This window comes from Cibotium barometz, chromosome 27 (assembly GCF_041138505.1).
Source record: "Cibotium barometz isolate CiBa-2024 chromosome 27, ASM4113850v1, whole genome shotgun sequence".
NCBI lineage: Eukaryota > Viridiplantae > Streptophyta > Polypodiopsida > Cyatheales > Cibotiaceae > Cibotium > Cibotium barometz.
In genome coordinates, this window is record NC_141072.1 from 31,235,177 (window position 1) to 31,258,129 (window position 22,953).

Sequence of the window (22,953 nt, forward strand, 5' to 3'; positions counted from 1 at the left end):
TACCCGCCGCTGCACGAAGATTTTACCAAACAGGAGCCACACTTTTTGGTCTCCCTCTTTCGGCCCCTTGGGGACACAGGGAGGAGTTTGTATTTCTTGCCGGTAGTGATAGGCTCAAGTGTCATAGTCTCTGGACAAGCACAATGGGTTACCATTATGATTGGAGAGGATTGTGTGGGCCTCCTCAATGTTTATGCCCCGAATGCCACAGCAAGTAGAGCCATATTCTGGAGCACAATTCATCAGGCCCTTCCTCAGGCTCACTTTTGGTGCATCGGTGGAGACTTTAACATGATTGAGGCAGCAGAGGACAGACTTGGAGGAGGCATGGCCACTGTCTCATGCACAGAGTACTCTGCATGGGAGGAGTTGATTCTGGCACTCAGGGGACAGGATCCTTGGTATCTTCCAAAGTTTGGGTGTAGTCCTGAGAGCTTGTGCTTCTTGCGGTCTGATAGGAGCACCAGTTCCAACCTCTCTTGACTTGACAGGTTTTATGTGGATGAATGGGCTTGCCGCTGTGGGGGCATGATCGGCATCTTGGCAAGCACTACTTTTTCGGATCACACTCCAATTATTCTGACCTTAGGGACCCCCGAAGACGGGACAAGCACGCGAGCTCTACGATTTCGGACAGCCTTCTTCAGGACCTCAAAATAGAGCACATTTGAGCGGGACTGGATTTTATTTCAGGCTCTATTGCGTGCCCCTTGGATGCGGGCCTCGAGGAGATCCGTAGCTTTTTGCAAGAGGCAGCTCAGAGCACATTGGAGGGATTTTGTGAGCAAGAGAGGAGTCAAAGGAGGGATCTTGCTTCTCTTCGACGGCTTCAGGAGAGTTCCCATGATAGCCCTTGGATTGAGAGTCAGATTGTTGCCGCCCGTACGGAGATCAAATCCATCGAGGAGAGGATGGAGTATAGATACCATGCCAGAGCTTCCTTTTGGACCCAGGCTAGTCACAGGAGACTTTTTTGAGATAGCACGCGCCCACAGAAGGAGAGATGGTATTCGCAGGTTGCGTGGCCAGGATGGAGCCATTGTTTCTGAGCCCCCTCATGTGAGAGCCATCGCCACTGATTTTTTCTGATCTCTCCTCACAGGTGCCCCATTGTCCCCATAGGTGATGGACGCACACGAGAGGGTCTGGCAGCACACGAGAGAGGTGGTTCCCCTCGCTCTTCGGTCCTTATTATTGACTCCCTTCACTACAAAGGAGCTAGCGGAGGCATTGACTGTTCTTCCTAGGGGCAAATGCCCGGGGGTGGACGGGCTTCCAATTTCTTTCTTTCTTCGCCACTGGGACCTCATAGAAGGTGGCCTTCGAGCTACCTTCAATGAGATTATGACCACACGTGCCATGCCAGAGAGGCTTTCAGAGGGTTTGATACAATTGATTCCTAAGGAGAGTGGTGACAGATTAGAGATCCGCTACTTGGAGACCCATCACCCTTCTTGGGACCACCTACAAGCTCTTGGCCAAGGCCATCAGCCAGAGACTCAGCCTTTCCTCCATGACTTGACCCATGACACTTAAACAGGGTTTGTTCAGGATTGGAGCATTCTAGACAACATCTTCACCTTCTAGGAGGCGACTGCTTCGGCCAGGATGCAGCAACAACACTATGAGGTCCTAGTGGCGAAGAAAGAAAGAAACTGGAAGCCCGTCCGCCCCCGGGCATTTGCCCCTAGGAAGAGCAGTCAATGCCTCAACTCGCTCCTGTGCAGTAAAGGGAGTCAATAAGAAGGACCGAAGAGCGAGGGGAACCACCTCTCTTGTGTGCTGCAAGACCCTCTCGCACGCGTTCATCACTGGGAATAATGGGGCACCCGTGAGGAGATATCGGAAAAAATCAGTGGCGATGGCTCTCACATTGGGGGGGGGGGGGGGGGGGGGGGGGTGTTAGAAACAATGGCTCCATCCTGGCCATTGTCACATGCACTCTACATTGTAGTGCATGGTGACAAGCTGGCTCATCATCATCAATGCAACATTGTAAAGTATTAGTTCCTTTTAGGATGATATTTGTCGTACACCGTGACCCCATTGTAATCCTCAGTCCACGATAAGTCAGGCACGAGCTACGTAGGTCATTCTCAGCCTTAGACAGTCAATCAGTCAGTCCAAGTCCCTTAACCCACTTGAAGAGATGCATTCATGTATGTAGAGTCAGTAGAAACCTTAGGGTTTGCATTAGAAAGCACTCTGTATATTGCATATCATTCATCCATTGCATCTAGACCATTGTAGAACCCCTCAGATATCATCTAGTATTTATTAGAATATTTATTCGGATTTATCTGGTATTTTTCCCACAATTTTCAGCATTTAAACACCATTTATCAGTCGTGTAGCATTTATTATGCAGTCGGCCAACATCTAGTGCCAACCGACCAACCTCATGGTAGTATAAATAGGAGTGCTTTGCTCATTCATTCATATCATCTCATATCTCAGAAATCAGCCCTCAAGCGCTTCAGCGTTTCACTGTTCAGTCCATAGTTCACTTCAGCAACCTGCCTTTTGGAGAAGCATTTCATCCTACAGCCATAGGCGCATCAACGCATGTGCATCCAGCCCTCCATCAACAAAACACAGCAGTCTAGAGCATTCAGCCATCAGTAAACCTTGCATTTTTTGCATACAACCAGTTTTCAACATTCATCTCTTCATCGTTTTGCTACAGCCACTTGGTGAAGGTAAAACTCAGCATTCATATTCATTTACGGCATTCATACATAGCCTAGAACAGTCCCAAACAGCCCCTATCTCAGCCTCAGTATGGCAGCCCTTCCTCATTTCATTGGGAAGAGTGCATAGGCTCGAGATTGGACATCATTGGTGTTTCTACAGCCGTGCATAGTTCAGCCCGAATCTTGGCCTTCAGAGATCTTGCGTTTGGCTTATCGTCGGTCACACCATCAGTCTCTTCAAAGTAATAAAGCAAATACTACTCCAGAAGCGGGATAGGGGGCCCTTCAGTGGATAATTCCGGACCCCATACAGTGTACAGTTTCCATCTCTCTCTCTCTCAAATCTCTTAAAGTTTGAAGTCTTAAAGTGGATTGCTAAACTCGCGAGACTCAGGATACAGAAGACGGTGTGAGCATTTGTGTGACAGCATCCTCAATTACGAATACTTCCGTTGCATGTAATACTTCCGCTGCATGTTACAGCCACGCAACCTGCGAATACCATCTCTCCTCCTATGGGGGCGTGCTATCTCAAAGAAGTCTCCCGTGACTCTATCACCAGCTTGGGTCCAAAAGGAAGCTCTGGCATGGTATCTGTACTCCACCATCCTCTCCTTGATGGATCTGATCTCCTTACAGGCGACAACAATCTGACTCTCAATCTCTCCAGAATACTATGAGGTCCTGTTGCCGTTTACCTAGTGGCCATATGTTGGGGGGCCGACCTCATGTATCATGGGGCGCGTTGAGCATAGCACCTGCCAGGTCCCTTGGAGATTGGCTTGCACATAGGCACTTACCCTCGGAGGTTCAGGAGAGAGGCTTGATAGGGATCCGCGGTAGAGACAGGCTCAGCATCGACATCGACTCTGCTATTCCTCAGGAGTGGCTGACTCCTATCCCAGACCCGCTATCCCAGACCCGACCCCCACACTGTGGCTAGGCATGTTTACCAAGCATGATATTCTTTTGGCACTCCACGGAGCAGATGAGGATAGTGGTTTGCTCACTTTTTCTATTGGTCCCCACGGCAGATTAGAGAGATCCGAGCCCCCCTTGGAGGATTTCAATGGTGGCTGCACCTTACAGAGAGTGAGGGTGATTGGATTTAAGGCACGAGAGTGGCACATAGACCCCTTGCTGGCAAAGGTGGCCAGGGAGAGATTCTGACAACTATGGATATGGGAGAGCCGACCTCTCACACGCCTCCAATGGAACCCGGGAGAGTGGACTTGGCATATCATGCTAATCGGGAGGAGACTTTGGATGCCCCCTTTTTTGCATATACAACGTGGCTAGGCTACTGGATTTAGATGTCAGAGATTGATGGCACCCCTGCAAAACAGCAGTACATTGGTAGTCACAAGGCCTCTCCCAACATTTCTTCTCAGATTTTTGGAAGAGGCTCTCGGACAGTTTTCGTCGTCGAAAGATCATCCTCTTTCTTTGGTTGATGGCACACAGGAGCTTGGCAGTTGGCACGTGGTTGGCCATTGGAGGTCGACCAGCAGCTTACATGAGTAGCGGCCACCCTCAGGAGTCTCAACGACATTGTCTTCGGGACTGCCCGAAGGCTCAGCAGGTTTAGCAACGGATTCTCCGCATCTTCGCGATGGATAGGGCCTCGACCCGGATCATTACATGGGGCACCGTTGCTTGGGCCACAGAGGCTGAGGTTGACCACTCGAGATCGGGCTCATGTCACAGATGGGAGATTTGCAATAACATTGCAGCCTGGAACATATGGCGACCTAGATGCAGCTAAGCCATCGAGGGTACACACTCTCCGCCTGCAGAGTCCATCAGGAGCATTTGGCTCGACATCATCCATACCCTCCGTGGTCTCAGTGGGGGAAGAAGTTGCAAGGTGGCTCTGACCGCCCCACCTTTTTGATTATTTGATCCCCACCCTGTACATGAGGCGAGGTTGTATCTAGCCCTTCATGGTTGAATTTAGCCCATCGTGGCTGTTTTTTCATTAACTAATAGAAGGATCTATTTCTCGAAAATAAAAAAAGGAGACATGATAGTTATCAAACTTCTGATCATGTGAAAACTACCATCACAAAATGCATCCATCCATAGACATAGGCAGCATGCACACATACACGTTTGCATGAAATGCATACATGTACATATGCAAAATTATATTTAAAGAACATATACATGAAAATACAGATCTTTTTATACTCAAAAGTGCACACTTCATGTATAATTTCATGTATGCGCATCTAACATCCTATCATTTCAAACTCTATGCCAAAATCTATAGCGAGGTTAGCCAATGCATTTATTGCATCTCAACGATGTAATGTTTCTTTTTCTTGGGCTAGCATGTATTTCCCTGCTGCAATAGAACATAAATGTGGTATGTGTTTGTGTAACACCCTTGTGTAGGCAACCAAGACCAACCTGCATCCAGACCACCAAACACACCCACGCATATCCATAGAGAACACAAGGGAATCACTTGAAGGACTCACTGACACAACCATAGGCCTGACTGCAACAAACCGCCTGAGTAGGGCAGTACACCTTAGCACTACCATAAACCAAGCTCCCAAGCAGTGGGAGGAGAATCGGATCTCTGACCACGTGCCTGTTGAAGAATGAGCCAGCAACTTATAGGCAGTGGCCCGGTAAAGGGGTTTTCCCACGGCCCATACCATGCCTGGCAACCACTACCAGATTCAGCAGTCTTATATCCACCGCGTGGGCTACAGGCCCACACACTGGCTCCACACTCAGGTGTGTGCACTTATCTATGATATACACCTTGTTAAGAACCCTGCTTTTATGGAATTTTTTATTTGCTTTCCAGTACCAAATACTAGCCCATGTTACACCTTGGATGGCCCATTGAGTATTAACCAGACCCCTACTTGAACATTGTCAAGAATGTAACAGTTAAATGTATGTATGAATAAGACTGCATGCTTCATAAATGTTACAATCTGCAATATATAAGCCCATACATTGCATATATAATAGAACAGATAGTACCATGGCATTCATCATCCTGAATTTCAAGTTCCATTGAGCTAAAAATTTATAAATTTTGATTGTACATGGATTAAAAGAACTCAGAACAAAGAGGAAAACGGTGCATGTGCATGTGAACATACCTCCTCCAAAATATTTCTTTTGTAGCTTCCTGGCAGAATCTGCATACCACAAAGCTTTGTAATTTCCAAATAGGTATTTATGCTTGAATAAGAAACTGGCATCTCGCTTTCCTATCGGTTTGAGAATTCCAAGGAAATTACCAGTCCGTACAAGAAGCGCCCCTAAACCCGTGGGATATCCAAAAATCTAGCAACACATAAAAGCTAAACTATATTAATGACACACGCCTTTAGCATAACTTAGGCTGGTTACACAATACCAAGCACGTGTATGTGGGGTGCCAATCATGGCTGCCCATTAATCTTGGACAGGCAATGATGCTCATCCAAGTCCCTGCCTGTCCCGGCAGGGAAATATCTGTGAACACCCTTAGCCACATAAGAATAACAACATGCTATTTGAGCATCAACATTAGCCAGTGAAAGTAGGCTTACTTTGTAGAAAGAAATGGCTACAAAATCTGCCGGATATTTAGAAAGATCAAGTGGAGATGTTCCACAACCCTTTGCCGCATCTATAAGCACCATCCACCTGCCGCTGGTCAACACATAACACAACAAGGAAATGTAAAGAACACAACTACAGACTGCAATACCGGCTACCCATCTGTGACATGACCATAAGTAACAAGCATTGAAACTGTAGTCATTCCTAATCATTCATTGATTACTTTACCAAAAACTACTGCACCAAGCCTACGATGGTCTCAAACCCTTGAGCTAGGAAATAATGCCAGCGCCCGGGGGTTGGTGGGTAGGGGTAGGGAAGGAAGGGAGGGAAAGGGACAGGGAGAAGGGGAACCGCGCCGGGGGGGCCGGGGGGGGGGATGGTGGGGGATGCGGCGGCGGGATTGGACACTGCAAATTGGTCTACAAGACCAAAAAAGGTACATGATGAATAGTTAGTGCTGTGATAGAAGATGCATAAGGCATCTCCAAAATCTTACTAGATAACAGTGCGGGATCCTCAATGCAGAAAGTTTTGCGATGTCACAATGAGGGTGCCCTGTGGTGGTGGTTGCTCTTGTTATGCTCTAGTTGAGCCACCTCAGAGTATGTCCTCATCCTCTGCATGTGCCTCTCTGGCTGTAAGAGCTCCTTACTGCCACACCATATCACCTCAGCAGACACGTGGAATGCTTATAACTTCTCTGATAGGTACTAGCATATTTGAGCTGTAATGTCTCCTTGCATAGTAACACATTTTTTTCCATATATGGTTCATACTCAACAAGGGTGTCAACCATTAAACACCATCATGAGAAGTTTGATGCATATGCAATAAAGAAATTGACTTTCCTTTTTTTTCCCTCAACTGTAATGCAAACTGGTATGTACACAGATAGGTGAAGGCAGAAGAGATCAAACAAGAAATTATCTAACGGAAACACATGAACTTACAGAGCTTCCTTCGTGTGTCTTCCATCTTGAATGCAGTTGATTAGATCAAGGTCAAACTTCCTCCCAGAAAAGTTGCACTCCGAAGGAAAAGCAAACAAATTGTACACAAGTCCTGTTGCAAAATCCATAGGTCAATAACAAATAGCATCAAATAAGGATATAAAAAGTTTGCAGTTCACTCAAATATATATATATATATATATTCTCCTTGCCTTCCTCTTGATCAAATTCAGGAACGCAAGTAGTGCGCCTTTGGCATGCCCTCAGTCTGAAATTCCCAAGCTGATCGGAGTCTTCTGTATCTACTGCACGGGCTGAGGCACCTACCTCAAGAGCATATCTAATAGAAGTTTTGGTAGTTAAGAGATTTAAGCACACTAGCACAAAAAGGGTGTGTGTGTGTGTGTGTGTGTGTACGGAACAGCCCCTGGCTGGTGAATAGGCCCCATCTTGACTGCCCATGGGCAATGTAGCTCATCCAAGTGCTCCTTTGTTCCATGGGTTGGCACAGTTGTGTAGGCAGTCTAATATACTCTTAATTCAGGCAAAGGTAAGACCTGGATAATAATGGCAATAACATGAAAGGATACTCTCGGATTCCAAGAACACTGTTATGATTTTCCATAGTATACCAAAAATTGCTCCTGCTGGTCCAAGGAAAGCTTTCTCCAACAAGTTTAAGTGCTGCTGTTGCTCCAGAGGTAAACACGCATTTATACTCCCCAATTGGTGCATTGAAGAACTTCAGAACCTGAAAACACCCAGTCATCGTCACTACATAGATTGAGGAAAAAAGCCAGAGTCAAAAATGGATCCTGCCCTTGTATATTCTCAACATATCCTAGCTTTTATGCAGAGATGCATGCCAAATCAAAGCAGAAGTTAAAAGAATTTCATAACACTCATGCTTTGAACTAGAGGGTTTTAACACAGCCGAACGCCAACATGGAATAGATCATCCAGATGATACACAATGGTTCCTTTCACATGTTCTCTACATGGACTACCCGCCACCGTTCCATTACAGTTTGGATGCCCCACAGCAGGCAGGACATTAACTGGCTCATCCACTTGGACCTTCTCCAACTACAGATTTACACCACATGGCTTGATCCAATCCAATGCAGCTTCCTATGAAGCTTCAGTTCTACCGGGTACATTTTTTGCAACTTACAAATGATCACTTCATCCAATAGCCTGGCAACTTATGCAAACACATGTAACATGCCATACGGATAGCAATCAGACAGACCTGACCCTCATCCCATCACCTAAGAATGGAAATTGGGAGACAAGAGGGCATTGCACAATGCAGGATCTATAGACTCTGCTCCACACCAAAGGTCGCAATGAAAAAACACTAGAGATCGAGACGAAGAAAAGCAGCCGGTCCCAGATGGAGACTCAACGATGACCACAAGGATCCCGAGAATGAGATCCAGACATACCTTGACAACCACACCTACCAGGAGTCACATTGAAAGAGAGCACTCCAATTATGGTGTGCCAAATGTCTTCGGCCGATTGGACAGAAACACACAAGTTCAAATCCAATCGGCCGAAGACAATTGGCACACCATAATTGGAGTACACCAATAGAGATCAATGTGTCTTCCGCATGGCAGGTCTTAATCCAAGAGATCCTTTCCAGACACAAGTGCTGTTGTGGTAGAGAGTCTGTATGCGGTCACAGGTGTGGAGAGAGTTGAGAGACACATTGATCTGTATTGGCCAACCTGGTGTAAGGTGCTAAAGAGCATGATCTTGGTTTTATTGAGATTCACTGTGAGATCCCCCTCCCCACAAAAAGTCCGAATTGCATTTAGTCATGACCATGTACCTCCCAACTCATAATCAAGTCTCATATCTCATCAATTCATAGCCCGAAGCGTGTGGGGGAGAGAGTGAGCAGTCTTGTCTAACCTTAATGGTTTTTCAAATCCGACCATCTTGAGCTTGAACTCAGCGAGTCACTAACTCATAGAGTGCCATCACGCCCCCAAAATCATCTTTGGTTGAAAATGGAGGTCCTATGGGTGAGTGAAAAGCCGTGATCTCGGCATTGAGTCAAACACGAAGCAACAAAACACCCATTGCTTCCATGCTCTCCCTTCCTCGATGGCAGCCCATACTGTAAAGATGTGGTCTAGGGTCGAATAGTTCCTCCTAAATCCTGCCTGACATAATTATTGGGGTCTCCTGGGGACAACGGTGTGCATAGTCAAGGATGACGGAAACCCTCACAAAGAGCCCTATTAAAAAATGTTAGCTAAAATAGGAGCCAAGGTCTTCCAACCATGTGCTAGATGTTGATGTGAAAGTCTTCATGGTACGATGCTCTACCACTGCATAGCTTTAACAAGGCTTTCATGACATTAGGTCTTCCAACCATGTGCTAGATGTGTAAGATCCCTGTTCCCACCGAGCAACGGATTCGGGGTACTGGCAGCGGAAGTAGCACGTCTCGCGTGGGACAGGGGTCCCACATTCGGGGCCTCGCCCACGGATATCCGGATAGGAGACTAATCCGTTGGTTGTTCCAGAACCGAACCCGGAAAAACTTCCTTTACCGGAAAGCACGGGCGATTCCACCAGGATAACTTATTACTCTAACGTAGTCAAGATCATTTCTGATCGAGCTGATCCAATTACATCTATAAGATACTTGGTCAGATCAAGGAAGAAACTTGCACTTGGATCATTGGGATCAACGCTTTTTTCCTCATTCAAGAGGCACAGCCGTTGATTCCTATCCATAGAACAGTTACTGTCCGGGATTTAATTTATCTATCGTAAAAAACAAAAGTTTGAGTCTCGATTTACGAATCCATCAGTCCAGCCTAACCCCATCCAATCCCATGGGTTAGCTAACCGCCCAACCACTGTAGTGATGGGATCCAATTAACAATTTGGTTAGGTTTTGTCCCGGGTACCAAGGAAAAGAGTTCCAAGGCCCCCTAGCCGGATGTTCATGCAAAATAAAACTAGTCACACCACTCACACACCCAATATGAAATTGCCTTTTCACAGATTCAACCAGTTTAAAACAATCCTTTAATAAAACCATGGTATCACTGATCACCATCTTCCAATTTATCCAGTTGATTCTTAATTTTTCCATCATTCCTTCATCAGAGTATCTATGGCATCATTGGCAACTAGGACGCTCACCACCTGTCCACTCAGGGGCCGTTTCTTAGTTCCTAGCCCTTAATACTCGGCAATATAATCACTTATCAAGATGGACTCTCATTGAAGATCAGCAAGATCAACCAACGGATCCATATAAGGAGCCATGGACTCATCCATTGAAGACCAGCAAGGTCAATCAACCAGATCCATGCTCGATTTCAGAAAACAACTCCAACTCTGTTCCAATATCTTCCTCGACGCACGCATGGGTATCCTAGGCGACCCAGAGCCCGAGCACCGTATGGTCAGCACCCTCTAGGATCCTTCGCAGGTGACCTAGCGCTTCACTCATAGGCCGCTTCCTTGGCCCCTCATCCACCGTACCGGAAGCTCACCATTTTAATCGCACCGAGGCTGGTCAAGACCTCGGCCGACCTTGCTACGCGAGACGTCCTTCATTGACTCTCCGTCAGCAGTTGCAACATTATCAGTTAGGTCTCACGACCTTAATCATAAGATAGTCACAATGCTCCCCCAGCAATCTTGACATAAAACGGTCATTTACAAACAGCATTTACAAACAGTTTACAATACAGTTTCTATTTTTACTTTCATTTTTCCACATTATCCCTCATCAATCCACATTACTTATTCCATATTCCATTTATATATATACTCATTCCATCACATCATTTTCCATCTCAACACTTCATATTCCTTCACATCACATATCGTATATTCACATCCATACATATATCCACATCCACATCTACATCCACATTCACATCCACACATCCACATCTACATGCACATTCATGCATCCACATCTACATCCATACATCTAATTTCACATCCACATCTACATGCACATTCATGCATCCACATCCATACATCCACATCTACATGCACATTCACATCCATACATCCACATCTATATGCGTACATTCTCATCTACATGCATACATCCACATCTCTATGCATACATCCACATCCACATCCACATTCACATTCTCCTCATACATCTACATCTACATGCATACATCCACCTCCACATTCACATCCACATCTATACATCTACATCTACATGCATACATCCACCCATACATCCACATCCACATCTATACATCTACATCTACATGCATACATCTACATCTCCATTCACATCCACATCTATACATCTACATCTACATGCATCCATCCACATCTCTATTTACATCCTCATCTATACATCTACTTCTACATGCATACATCCACATCTCCATACATACATCCACCTCCACATTCATACTCACATCCATACATCTACATCTACATGCAATATCCACATCTCCATGCATAATAAAATTCTTTTAAATAATCTAGGATGATAGTTCCTAGAATATGATAGGAAGTCCTCTTTTTATGCTTTGAAAGAATTTATTTTATGCGTAATTTCTGTAAAAATTTTGCCATAGCTCCGCTACTATGACTGATAAATCTCAATTTTTTTCTAAGGGATAAAGCTTATCATTAAGGATATAATTAGAATGGTCTCTAATTGGGTCATCAATCCATAAGGGATTGAATCGTCAATATGCATAAACTAAAAGCATAGAAAAAAAGTCATTAAGTTTGCCTCAAGCATAGCTTAATCTTGGATTAAGGAAAAGCTTTATGAAAAGCTTCATTTGGATTGAGAATGGGTCATAAGTATGACCATTTCTTGAGTGAGAGAGAAATTACATAAAAACCATTAGAATTTAAACATAAATGGAAATTAACTTCTATAGCATTTATTAAATTATGTAACTCTTCACTACTATTCACCAATTAACTTCAATAGCATTTAAAAAACCATACCAATTAAACTTCTCAAGCTTGAGAGGGGTTGAGAAGAGAGAATCATTGAGTAATTATAGAGAAGATCAAAATTCAATATACTTACCTTATAATTTACTTGATTCTTTATTCACGGTAGAGGCCCCCAACCAATCAATTGGTTTAGTATGTTGATGGAGCCACCAATGGGGATTGAAGAAAGAGAGAAGTGTCAAAAACTAGTGAATTATTAAAGAATTCACAGTTCTTGGCTTAGGTGGAGTAACAAAGCATAAGACACTATATATTTTGGCTTAGATGGAGTAGAGTAACAAAGCATAAGACACTATATATTTTAGCTTAGGTGGAGTAGAGTAACAAAGCATAAGACACTATATATTTTGGCTTAGGTGGGGTAGAGTAACAAAGCATAAGACACTATATTTTTTTGGCTTAGGTGGAGTAGAGTAACAAGGCATAAGACTCTATATCTTTTTCAACAAGGGGAGGCTTCTATTTATAGGAAAATTTGAGCTCCTAACCAAACAAACTGATTCTAGAATTTTCCAAGTCAGTTTGGTCACTTTTTGACCATTTTTAGGTCAGTTAAGCTAACTTTTTGGAACTAGACTTGAATGAGGAGAGAGGAGAGATAAAATATCTCAATTTTTATGAGTTTAAAATTTATTCAAGCATGTGAAATATGCACCTCCTTTAAAGAATTCCCCTTCCTTACATATTTGTCATAATGGAATCATTTTAATATTGCTCATAGTTTTTTACTAATAAACCTTGTACATTTTTAACTCTTCATCTTATGTGAGCATTTAAGGGACTCCCCTTCCTTACATATGTGTCATAATAAAATCATTATTCCCAAAATATCTCATATTTTTAATATAGTTTTTTACTAATAAACCTTGTACATTTTCAACTCTTCTCCTCATGTGAAATATGCACCTCCTTTAAAGAACTCTCCTTCCTTACATATGTGTCATAATGGAATCATTTTAATATTGCTCATAGTTTTTTACTAATAAACCTTGTACATTTTCAACTCTTCATCTTATGTGAGCATTTAAGGGACTCCCCTTCCTTACATATGTGTCATAATAAAATCATTATTCCCAAAATATCTCATATTTTTAATATAGTTTTTTACTAATAAACCTTGTACATTTTCAACTCTTCTCCTCATGTGAGCATTTACTCATTTTTGGGTATTTTCTTTTTACAATTTGGATTTATCGCCTCCCTACACATGGATTGATGCTATTGGCCCATAGGAACCTTAATTGGACCATAGTCTAAAGATTTATGAAAATCTAGACCCTTAGGCTAAGGTTCTTTATACCTATTTCCAATTAATTCCAATTGCACATTGGAAAATTCTTTTTAAATTTCTGTTTCAGGGGAACTCATCTAAATTATAAGAGATATTTTTCTATCCAGAAATATTCAAAATCTGAATATTCTCTCTCTAGAATATTTTCTCTCTCTAGGTTAAAACAGTCACAAACAAGATCTCTTATATTTCAGAAAAGGAATTGATTACAGGGGAATATACTAGACATCAAAAGGGATTGGGGGAGGAATCTTACATTCTACCCCACTTAAAAAACGCGAGATGTCCTCATCTCGCAACTTGGGATGTCCTCATCTCGCAAGATGCACGAATATGAGACTTAGAGAAAAATTTTAATCACGATTAACCACCAAGAAAAGTCTTAGAGAGAGCAAGATTCAAATAAAAACAAGATTTAAACTTTATTCATTCACGGGACTTATACAGTAAAGATAGAAGAACTCTTTACACTTCCATAAGCCCGTCCATCATATGGTCACAAAAGCAGTCCTCACAAGCTGCACAAGTATAGGGTAACTCATCTATGGGAATGATTCTGCTGGTTATTGCCGCACCTATCTCAGTGGTATGAGGAGATCTAACAAAAGGACCTCTGAGAGGCAAGTCAAAAACGGGATAAAGGCATATCTTCTCATGAGGAAGAAAACATGCCAGTAAGAAGACCCGCTCAGAAAACCCAAGATGCCTTGATCTCATGACGCAGTAGTATTGGGGACCCAAACCCAAGGCTTCAATAACCATGGCCAAGCGGACATTGTTACGAAAGTGCTGCTGACCCCAGGGTGTTACCCTAGTTATGTTTTGATAGGTCCGCTATTTGGTCTGCGCTACAGAAGTTCCTAGGTGAGGAAAAAGTGAGCGCTCATACTGTTCTATAAAGTCTTTCTTCACAGACTCTCTTGCGTCTTGAAGGTGAGAAATCATCAGGGATAAAACTAATTCCTGTTGCCAAGCCATGAAGGAGATTAAGAAAGAAAGGAGATTGATGGGAGTAAGATTACTGTGAGCGACAAGTAAAAGTTACGACTTATATAAAGGAAGGAGCTAGCGTAACCTAGAAGCCAACGGTAACTTACCACTGAAGTTTTACCGTCTTTCCATGATTTGAGTTTGACACATTTTTCTATAGAAGGCATTAAGAAATTTGAGATGAGGAGATAAAAGAAGCTTGTAGGCTAAGTCACCTACTTTCGTTGAATTCAGATATAAAGGTCACAATATCTGGGGGATAACTTCTTATACTCCCCAAGAGATAAAGAACTTCTTTTGGGCCGTACTCGAATGAAAACCAAAACCTTGGTATCCAAAACACCGATTCTCACTTCTAAACTCATTGTTCTAAATCCTTAAAACAGGCGTGTCTCCTGAGAAGTATTCTAGGAAAAGGGTCTTCCTTTTTATTAAACAGAAACTTTCTTTTATTTTAGAGAGGGAATAATTATAAGATCAGAAAGGGAGATTCTTACTCCTGTATACCTCGAAGGCTGGGGAGGAATCTTACAAGATGTTGATGTGAAAGTCTTCATGGTACGATGCTCTACCACTGCATAGCTTTAACAAGGCTTTCATGACATTAGGGGTATTAAATAAAGTGGCAGATTGGGGGTGTGGGAGGTGTGCTATGTCAGTTAAGGGCTAATTTGGGATGTCGTAGAGGTTGTGGGTGTAGGTTTGCAATGTGGAAGGGTTGATGATGGGGGTGGGTGGTTTTTTTTCTTCCGGGATGTGCAAAGCGTCCGAGCTATCTGCACTCACTAAGAGCAGGTATAATTCCTCCTCGCACTTAGCCAAGAATGAATGCTTCTTCCAGCCCGTACGGCAGTGGAAAGAACTCAGCATTTTACCGACAGAGATCCAGTCACATGCCCTTTCCCGTAGAAGGTGAAGTCACGTGGCTTTGCACTCCTCATCGTACAAACCATTTTGAGGCTGTGAGCTTAGAGGTGGCTTGGCAGTGAAGCAATAGCTTTTACTCCTTGGTACCCTCAAGTATGTGTGCTTTGATTTTGTCAAGAAGTTCTTTTTCATATTGAGCAATCTGTGTCAAAGGGATCTAGTCCAGAAACCCATTGAGCACCACAGCGATGATCACAATTTTTTATTTGCGAGGGATCGAAACAGTGAATGGATAGTTGGCTTGTGCACATTCATGAAGGATGGTCGTGATCTATGAGGCAATGAGAGGTCTAGATGAGGAATATTAGTGAAATCCTGGATGCGTCGCATAAAGGTAGGGGAGAGGGTATGAGCGTAGACCCAAGAAGCTGCATATCTCATGCACATTCTCAGGTTGTGGCCAATCTTTCACCGCCTGCACCTTTGCAAGATCCATGCATACCCCATCTTTGGACACAATGTGTCCAAGGTAATGAATTTTGGATAACAAGGATTCACTTTCCTTGCCATTGATGAGGAGACTATGTTTCCTTAACTTTTCAAACACTACTGCAAGGTGTTTCTTGTGTTCTTCCTCAATTTTGGTGGAGAATACAAGAGTATCGTCAAAGAAAGTACATGTGAACCTCCGGTGTTCTCTAAAGAACCTATCCATTAACCTATTAAAGGTTACGGATCCTATCCATTAACCCATTAAAGGTTGCGGGGCATTTGTCAATTCGAAAGACATCACAAGTTACTCATACAATCCAAAAGATGTGCGGAAATCAGTCTTCTACCCTAATTTGATGGTAGCCACTTTTGAGATCAATGTGGCTAAAACATCCTGCTCCCTGTGACTTTGTCTATCAAGCGAGCATTGAAGCTCCCCCCGTTAGCAATCTGTGCTTCCCCTACTCCCTCTGTCCTCATCATTGCAGTCACCTCCCTTCCCACCTTCACTAGCACCATCCCCCTCTTTGCCTTCTATGCTTTGCACTCCCCTCTGCAATCCGCCTGCCGCTTCGCCACCCCCCTAGCCCTCCCATATATTCGCCTTCCCCCTCCGCCTTGCACCCCCCACCCCCGCCCGTTTTTCTCTGTAGTGTTGCCCCTGCCGCCTCGTGTTTTTGCCACCCTCCACCTCATTCCACCCATGTGCCTTCTTCACACCCATCTACTCCCTCCTTCGTGTTGTCCACCTCTTTGCTGCCTCCCGATTCCACGCTCCCCGTTCTTCTCTTGCCCTCCCTCTTCCGTCGCCTGTCATTCTCCGAGCAAGTGTTTTCTAACTTTTCTTCATTAACAAGAGTAGGCACTTCTCGCCTTCACCCTCCACAAGGACTCCATGGCAGCCGCTCTGTCATCCCCAGCCGTGGCCGCCATCCCTTGCTTATTTTCAAAAGCGGGACCTCCAACTCTTAGCTTCTCCATTGGTTTGTAAGATCATAGAAAGCCACTGAGCGCACGGAAAAATTTGGGATTCGCTCCAGGCAAGCCTGCCACAATCACCGACATCCATTTTCTTGGGCTTGGCTACTCCCATGTGGGGTTTGATTCACCCGTAGTAGCATCTGATCGTGTGATGCAACAAAGTCTCACGATACGCAACGCTCGGGCATTTTGATGCGACCATGGCTTCGTCCATGCATCCAACCCCCTAGCAGGTGTATCCGGTTTCCCCTTCCCTGGCCTTAACATTTACTTTCGTCAGATCTAGTGACCTACAGGTTGTGTTGAAGTACCGCTACAGTAATCATTGCGTCCCAAGCCGAGGGCACTAACCATTGGCAGACAGTCCATCACCCTAGGTTGCGCCGCCACCCAACTCCCTAGGAGCGCCACCAGCCAGATCGCCAGGCAGATGCCCCAACCCCCCTCCCAAACCCCCAAGGTAACGGTGCCCACTGGCAACCGTTATGAGCATTTAGTATAGCAACCAGCGCCATTTTTGCCAGCACTTCCACCACTTGTTGCAGCCAGCTCCTGTGCCGCCCAGAACTTGTCCCCTTTTCCGGCTTAAACCGCCTCTCAGTGTTACTCTCACATTAGCGCCATTATCCAACTTTTGAGAATTTCTTTTTGAGGGCTAATTCCTTCTCTAGTATTTGGCATCTAGCCTACGATAGGACTTCATTTACTCTGTTGATTACACATACCTACCATGTGACTTGCTTATGAGCTTGGAGATCTTTTGATCTAGATTTGGATATTGGATTCTGGTACTAGCCTCATGAGAGACTCTTGTGGGTCATCCTTGTGGTGTGCTTAGCATCAGAGATCTTGTGCCTCAACACTGACTTTGACCCAGATTTTCTACATCGACATATTTGTTTAATATTGTATTCATTGATTGTATTGGTCCTGTTCCTGAATAAATTCCTGGCATGTTCTGGTCACCACACCACCAAACCATCAAGTTTCATCCATGCGCGATGCATTGGGGCAGGAGGGACATGGGCAGCAGCAACAATGTCCAGAAATCAGCCTAAAGCTCTGATACAGATGTGACGTGCGGAAGCTCTGTGTCCTCTTCTTTCAGCCCTAAGCACTGCATAGGAACACTTGATGCAAGAACAATCAGCATAGACAGAGGAGAGAGAGAGAGAGAGAGAGAGAGAGAGAGAGAGAGAGAGAAATGAAATGAAAATGAAATGATATATTAACGTCCTCAAAAGGCCAAAATGACCTATGAGACCAAAAAGGTTACAACAATTGGTGGATCTGATACAATGTCTGTGTAAGAAAAGCTAAAACAACTAAACAACTAATTGAAACTGAAACAATAACTATGAGGAAAAGTAAGGTACTAGGAGCTCCTAATGGATAACATCTGGGGAGGAAAACTCCAGCAACAAAGGTAAGCATCATATACATCACTATCCAAAGATGTCTCTCATCGGTCGATGGCGGATATCCTCAATGTCCTCCATGGTGAGTACTCTAACTGGACGTCTCCCATGCTGTGCTAGTATGGTCCTGATCCTCTGTTGTAGTCTCCGCCGGTGTCGAGATAGAGAGAGATGGTTGTATTTTCAGTATATTTGTAAGAGTACAAAAGGTTACAATGTCTTGGCCTGAGGCCTTCCCAAAAGTTCTATTTAATGAACTACTCCATAGGGGAGTTAGCTGATTCTACAATGAATAGGGTGATGTCTTTTAGAATGATAGCTCGCTGAAGCTCCCGCCATCCCCCTGCTCGCGCCGCCTTGCTCTCCTGCGCTGAAGCGCCCCCATCTCCTCGCCTTTGGCCCCCCCATTTCAGTGCCCCCTTCTCCTCGCCTTCGCGCCCCCCCACTTCAGCGCCCCGTCCCCCCCCCCTTCGCCTCTTTTCCCCCCGCCCCTCTTTCGCGCTGATTCCGCCCCCCCTCCCCCTAGGGTTTGCTTCGCCGCCTGTCCGCCTCCCCCCCCCCCCCCCCCCCCCCCCGGGTTTGCTTCGCCGCCTTTTCCTTCCCTCCCCCGTCCCCCTTTTTTTTTTTAATCCTTCCACCTTCTCCCTCCGCCCTCCGTGTGCAGCTCGGCTTCCTGCAGGTCTCTCCACATTCGCTCCGCCTTCGCCATAGCTTCAGACTCTGATGGAGGCTCCTCCCGCCCCACCTCAGAGGGACTCTTCTGCAGCCCCCTCGTGCACCCCTGAGGATACCCCCATCAGGCTTTCTCTTTCGCCAGAAGAGGAAGCGAGCCTCGCCGCAGAGGTGGAACGCCTCCAGGCACATTCCACCATCTGCCGTATAGTCGGCACTCGCCCCAGCAGAGGGGAGATGCGGGATCTTCTTTAGGCCCGCCTGCTTGCAGATGCGGGCAAGATCCTGGACGTTCAGCTATACTGAGCCGTGGACACTATCAGATCGAGTTCGAGACAGCCCAGAGCGTGGCCCAGGTCCTTGCCATGAGCCCCCTCGACATCAGGGGCGCTCGGGCATTCTTCAGACCTTGGCAGCATGGCTTTGACCCAACAGCGGTCGAGCAGGGAGAGCACCTTTTCCATGTTACAGTTTGCTTCCCTGGACTCCGCCGCAAGTACCTGCCGCTCCTCTCGAGGCTAGGAGCACTGGTGGGCTCGATGCTGGAGACTGGCCCCACAGCAGCTTCAGTGGTGGCTAGAGCAGCAAGGCTATCTTCAGTCAGAGTTTTGGTTTCTGACATCTCCTCCCTTCCGAAGGTCATTCAACTACCTAGGATAGGGGGGGGATGGATTGATCAGAGAGTGGAGTTCTCGGCTGAGGACCATGAAATGCCAGCACCCCCTCCTTCGCCCCCACCCCCTCCTCCCCCGTCCTCCCCTCCCGCCTCACTTCCACCTTCGCCTCCTCTCGTCCCCGCTCCGGTTTCGGCAGCGGCTCCTTCTCCACCCCCTTCTCCCCCCCCTCCTCCCCTCCCCCCGCCCGCCTCAGCTCCACGGGAGGCCCTGGCAGTCCCCTCGCGTTCACCTACAGTCTGGAGGGCTCTGAGCACCGACCTTGCTCGAGCACCGCAGAGGAGACTCACCATGCCGATTCGGGCTTCACGGATATCATCTATCCGCAGTCGGCTGAGTCGTCTCAGCACTAGACAGCGCTCGGAGGCTTTTGATTACTCCTTCACTCGGCTTTTTGGAGCAGAGGGCCCCCATGAGCCAGCACCCATCAGAGTGCATGTAGTGATACCTCCGGCCCGCGGGGAGGAGGCACTTGATTTAGCAGTGGCCTTCTCTTTCCCTCTCTGTGGCCCATGCGATCGGGAGTGGACTCTGGAGCTCGCTCTTAGTACTTTGAAGACCCAAGCAGTTGAGTTTTCTCACCATGTGAGCGATCTGGAGGTGACAGATGTGATATGCCGACTTTGGGAGTTGGCTCACTTTTTCTTGGATCCCGGGAGTGTGGACGCCTCAAGGATTCGTCATTTGGTCGTTCGCATAGTGGCAGACTTAGCGCGCGACCCTGGATATGTATGCATTCACGAGGTTGCTCTGGCTGAGCGGGAGGCAGTTGCCATGGGACACAGCCACCACTGGCGCCTGATCCGTGATTCTTGCAGCACACCGAGTGGGCAGATTCGTAGCCGCTCGGATGGGGACTATTCTCCATCCAAGCCACTAGCGAAGGCCCGCCGTACGGCTGAGACAGCATCCACATCAGCAAGTCATCCATGAGGATCCTCTCATGGAATGTACAGGGCCTTGGCGGAGCACATTATATACGTTATCGTGGTTGCTTGAGGCAGGAGCTTCAGAGATAACTGGTTGGGGGCAGCATTGATATTTTGATGATGCAGGAGCACCACTTGGGTGAGAGCAGGATCCGGAGATATGGTTCAGTGATGCCTGGTAGATGCGACACCTTTTGGTCTGCAGGGTTTGGCCCTTCGGGTGGGCAGGGAGGAGTATGTATGGTCATTGCGGATGTATGGCGGCAGGCCATTGTGGATCGCGGGATCATTGTGCCTGGTAGAGCACAATATGTCATTCTGAGGACGCATGATGAGCTCTTTGGCGTGCTCAATGTCTATGCGACCAACCATGCTAGTGCCAGAGCAGAGTTCTGGACCCAGGTTACGGATGCATTGCCAGAGGCCGCACATTGGTGTGTCGGGGGAGACTTCAACATGCTTGAGGACCCGGCCGATAGGGTGGGAGGCAGTCATGTTACAGTGCACGGCACGGAGCTTGCAGCTTGGGAGCGATTTTGCATGTCACTGAGGATCACTGATGCATGGCAGCATGGGGCCTTCTCCCGCTCTCAGGACAGTCTTAGTTTCTCTCGGTCGGATCGCCAGCATGGAGGGACTAATCTATCACGGATTGATCGCTTCTATGTGGGCGACTGGTTAGGGGAGCGAGGGGGCTCCGTTGGCATTCTCGCTGGCACCTCTTTTTAAGACCATGCGCCAGTTATTTTGACACTTGAGGAGAGGACACGGGAGACCAGCTTGCAGTTGAGGATCCCATAGAGGGTTCTTACAAATCCTAGTCTCACTGAGGACATTGAGAGGATATGGCATGATAGTCAGAGCTCTGACCAAGATGCAGTAGGCCAGTGTGCCCAGGGACTCATCGAGCTTAGCTCTTTTCTGCACGCAGTAGCCTTGACACGGCTGGGAGAGACTCGCGAGCGGGAGCATCGGCTGAGACGTAGCCTTGCTTCGCTTTAGCGCCTCCAGGAGCAGCAGCCTAGATGTGAGTGGGTGGCGTCCCAGCTGAGCCAGGCACGCCAGGAGGTTAGAGAGGCAGAGGAGCAGAGACATGAGTTTTACTATCGTCGCCAGGCCTCTCAGTGGACGCAGCTTGGTGATAGAGTGACTGGGGAGTTTTTTGAGATTACTGGACCCCGCCATGCTCGAGCAGGAGTCCGCCAGCTTGGGAGGCCGGACGGATCGGTAGCTACTGAGCCCGAGGAGATCAGAGCCATTGCCACTGAGTTCTATAGAGACCTGCTTTCAGCGGAGCCAGCCACTGAGGCTCGGGATGCTTGCAGACAGACTGTGTGGGCCCATGTGCAGAGGAGGGTCACAGATCGTATGCGTACAGTTCTGGGAGGGCCTCTTTCAGAGGTTGAGCTTACTTAGGCCTTGAGGGTCCTTCCGCGTCATAGTTGCCCAAGAGAGGACGGATTGACGCCTGCCTTTTTTATGCGCTATTGGGACCTTTTGGGGCCAGGCCTCCGCAGGGGCTTCCAGTATGTTTTGGACACTGGGGTGATGCCACATAGCTTTTCAGAGGGCTTGATCTTTCTTATCCCCAAGGGGGAGGGAGTATCAGATGATATTCGGCATTGGAGACCTATTACGATCCTCAATACTGTCTACAAGGTCTTAGCAAAGGCCTTGAGTTTAAGGATCCAGCCCTTCCTGGGGGAGTTGATTCATGCTACCCAGACAGGATTCGTCAAGGAGCATAGTATCCTTGACAACATCTTCACCTTCTGGGAGGCGACGGCCCGAGCTAGATTTCTTGGAGAGGACTTGGTCGTGATGCTTCTCGATTTTGAGAAGGCATACGATAGAGTCGATTGGGGATTCTTAGAGGGCACTATGCTTCGCCTGGGCTTTGAGCCAGGTTGGATTCGAGGGGTGGCGGCTCTGTATTCCACAGCTCGGAGCCAGGTGCTGATTGCAGGAGGACGGGGGCCGAGTTTTGAGCTGACCAGATCAGTCCGTCAGAGGTGTCCTCTTGCCCCGTTTCTTTTTCTCTTCTTTGCTGAGGCTATGTGCATGTATCTGACGGCAGAGGAGGTTGGTTTGAGAGGACTCCAGCTCCCAGTCCGGGGGGAGGACGTGCTCGATGCTGAGTTTGCTGATGACACGGGCTTATTTTTGCATGGCCAGGAGGCCAATCTTCATCGGGCAGAGCAGTCGCTTCAGGTTTTTAGTGCAACTTCGGGAGCATTGATCAATTGGCGCAAGACAGTGGCCTTTTGGATTAGTAGCGCTCCCACAACAGCATGGAGCCCAAACCCGGGATTAAGATGGATTCCTCCTGGCACAGCAGTGCGATATTTGGGATGCCAGATTGGACTAGATTTGTCACCTGAGCAGCAGATCGCCCCGCTTCTTGTGAGCATTTGGAAGAAGCTTTTGTATTGGAGTA

At 46.6% G+C, this 22,953-nt stretch overlaps 1 protein-coding gene across 5 annotated transcripts in view; it reads right to left on the reverse strand.

The window, feature by feature from the left end:
- ABA3 (molybdenum cofactor sulfurase (LOS5) (ABA3)) overlaps positions 1-22,953 on the reverse strand; it is a 107,647-nt gene that overhangs the window by 38,618 nt on the left and 46,076 nt on the right. For all 5 annotated transcript variants that reach the window (XR_015269359.1, XR_015269358.1, XR_015269357.1 and 2 more), the window contains exons 4-9: positions 7,810-7,970; positions 7,432-7,559; positions 7,220-7,331; positions 6,254-6,356; positions 5,960-6,005; positions 5,819-5,857 (exon numbers count right to left, since the gene is read on the reverse strand). Coding sequence is in view for 1 of the 5 variants with exons in the window: in XM_086821395.1 (XP_086677521.1) it covers positions 5,819-5,857; positions 5,960-6,005; positions 6,254-6,356; positions 7,220-7,331; positions 7,432-7,559; positions 7,810-7,970 (589 nt within the window). In the remaining 4 variants the exon portion in view is untranslated. The remainder of the gene's footprint in view (positions 1-5,818; positions 5,858-5,959; positions 6,006-6,253; positions 6,357-7,219; positions 7,332-7,431; positions 7,560-7,809; positions 7,971-22,953) is intronic.